The sequence below is a fragment of the Colobus angolensis genome, unplaced genomic scaffold, assembly GCF_000951035.1.
Source record: "Colobus angolensis palliatus isolate OR3802 unplaced genomic scaffold, Cang.pa_1.0 Scaffold3, whole genome shotgun sequence".
NCBI classification, from domain to species: Eukaryota; Metazoa; Chordata; class Mammalia; order Primates; family Cercopithecidae; genus Colobus; species Colobus angolensis.
In genome coordinates, this window is record NW_012116265.1 from 29715869 (window position 1) to 29718594 (window position 2726).

A 2726-nucleotide genomic window follows, 5' to 3' on the forward strand; every position below is an offset into this window, starting at 1 on the left:
AAGGCTCTCATGAATCCCAGACATTCCTCCTGAGGAATATCAAGCATAGAAGGGGCTCTTCCTCCTTCAGCTGGGTGCTGATGAGAGGTGGGGAAAAGCTACCACTCAAGGAAGAGTTGTGAGCCAAGAAGGGCCAACTGGTCCTCTGGCCACTCATCCAGCATCATGTGAGACAGCCAGGGGCTGGGAAGAATGTTCAAGGCAGAAGACTCCTTCTCAGAGACATCTAAAATACATTTTGTTTTCAAAATAGAGTTGTAATTAGTGAAAAGTACAGTTTAAAAAATATAACTATTGGGCCAAGCATGGTGGGTGATGTCTATAATCCCAGCACTTTGGGAGGCCAAGGCAGGAGGATTGCTTGAGCTCAGGAGTTTGAGACTAGCCTAGGCAACATGGGGAGACCCTATCTACAACAACAACAAAAATTAGTTGGGTGTGATGGTGCACACCTATAGTCCCAGCCACATGGGAGGCTGAGATGGGAGGATCACTTGAACCCAGGAGGCTGAGGCTGCCATGAGCCATAATCACATCACTGCACTCCAGCCTGGGTGACAGATTGAAGCCCTCTCTCTAAAAACGTATAACCATTGTGAAGCTAGGTTAGGGGCCCAGTGTGGAATGGGGTGGCTGCAGGCAGCAAGGGTATCCATGTGGTTTAGGGACACCTATTCAGGCCACCAGCCTGACCACTGGCCCTAATCAGGAGTGAACAGTTGGGTGCTAACAGGCCCTGGGCCTTGTTGGGGGGTCTGTGTCCTGTTTTCCCTGGCAGTGCTGGAGGTGTGCCAGTTCTCGAGGGATGCCTCTGTGGCTGAGGCGTGGCTGATCGCCCAGGAGCCCTACCTGGCCAGTGGGGACTTTGGACACACAGTGGACAGTGTGGAGAAGCTCATCAAGAGGCATGAGGCTTTTGAGAAGTCCACGGCCAGCTGGGCAGAGCGCTTTGCCGCCCTGGAGAAGCCTACCACGGTGAGCAGGGAACAGTGCTGGGAGGCTCAGGAGGGTGGCAGCTATGCCCTCATGTCAAGAACTCCAGGCCAGTTGTTAGGTACTTAGAATGGTGTGACAGGCTTGGCCAGCAGGGACAATGGGAAGGAAAGACAAGTGGCAGGAAGTACTGACCTCTGAATGCAAAGAACAGAAGGGGCTGACTATAGAAGGCATGAACGCCAGGGCGTGTGGGGGTGCAGGGCCACGTCCAGAGGGAGGTCATCTGAGAACACAACTCGCCTCTGTGGCTGCTCTGACCCCTGGGCCTTCTCCTCCTCTAGCTTGAGCTGAAAGAACGCCAGATTGCAGAGAGACCCGCAGAGGAGACTGGGTGAGTGGTGGCCATGTGTCCAGGGAGCTGAATGTTCTGCCAAGTGGGAGTAGGGGGTGACTTTCATCAGAAACCTGACATTGGGACCAGTTGCGTTTGACCTCTCACAGTGGGCACCCTTTTCAGGAAGGCCCAGAGTGCCTGAGCATGAGGGCAGAGGAGCTTTTGCTTCCCCAGTCACGGGCGGGCTGAAGGCCTGGTGCAGGAGGAGGGGGCTGGGAGCAGTGGCTGCCAGGTGAGGCCTTGCCTTGGAGCCACCTGAACACGGGGCCCCACAGCCTGTGCTCCCTGGAACCTGGCTCCCTTCTGAAGAATCTGCCTTGGCTTCTCCGAAGAAGTCTCTGGGCGGCTCCTTGCCGAGCACTGTCCAGACTGCAGGCTGACTGGATGGGGAGCTATTTGGAGCTTGCTCCCTGTGGGCGTGGGTGAAAAGTCAGGCCTTGCAGGAGGCACTGGCCTCAGAGGGGTGCTTGTTTTTCAAGAGAGACTGTGTCTTCCTTAGGCCTCAAGAGGAGGAAGGCGAGACAGCAGGGGAGGCTCCGGTTTCTCACCATGCGGCCACTGAGAGAACGTCCCCGGTCAGTCTCTGGTCTCGTTTGTCTAGTTCCTGGGAGTCACTGCAGCCAGAGCCCTCTCACCCCTACTAGGCTCAGCCCAGGCGAAGGCGAGATGAGCTGGCGCAGCCCCGCCCTCCATCCTGCCCACATCCCTACAGCCACCTCCCAGCAGAGCAGGCTACCGCCTCATTCAGGTGTTCTGCATGAGAGTACTGGCCTCCTCCACTCCTCCCCTCAGCGCAGAGGAAACAGGCCGGCCCAGTGACATGACGTTATTAGTTTGGTTTTATCTAATAAATTGTATTGTATAAATATATCACCATTTACATGAGGGAAAACACTGGCCAGAGATGATTAGTGCATTTCTGTACCGTCCTTTCCATTTTCCAACTCCTTCCTCTAGGCAGTACTCACCCCTGCACCCACACCTACACACATGCACACACACACACATGCATGTGCACACAAATACCACACCCCCCATACACACACACCTCATGCACAACCACACACCCACATACTCATGCACATATGCACACACCACACCCACCCACATGCACACGCAACACACACCCCACACACACGTACGTGCTCATACACACCACACCCCACACACACATCCACACTCACACCCACACACATACACATACACACCACACCCCATACACACATCTACACTCACACCCCCACACACGTACACACTCATACATACACACCACACCCCCATACGCACTCATACACACAGCATACCCCCCACACACACTCATACACACACATACACACTCATACACACACACCACACCCCCACACACAGGCACACATACGTACACAACCACACCCCC

General features: G+C 54.8%; 1 protein-coding gene across 2 annotated transcripts in view; it reads left to right on the forward strand.

Moving 5' to 3' along the window:
* Positions 1-2726, forward strand: part of SPTB (spectrin, beta, erythrocytic) — a 77562-nt gene that overhangs the window by 57138 nt on the left and 17698 nt on the right. The window contains exons 29-31 of one of the 2 annotated variants that reach the window (XM_011949766.1): positions 779-975; positions 1278-1327; positions 1830-1905. In XM_011949766.1, coding sequence (XP_011805156.1) covers positions 779-975; positions 1278-1327; positions 1830-1905 — 323 coding nt within the window. Of the gene's footprint in view, positions 1-778; positions 976-1277; positions 1328-1829; positions 2201-2726 lie in introns of those variants that run through there. The other variant, XM_011949767.1, reaches the window with a different exon arrangement.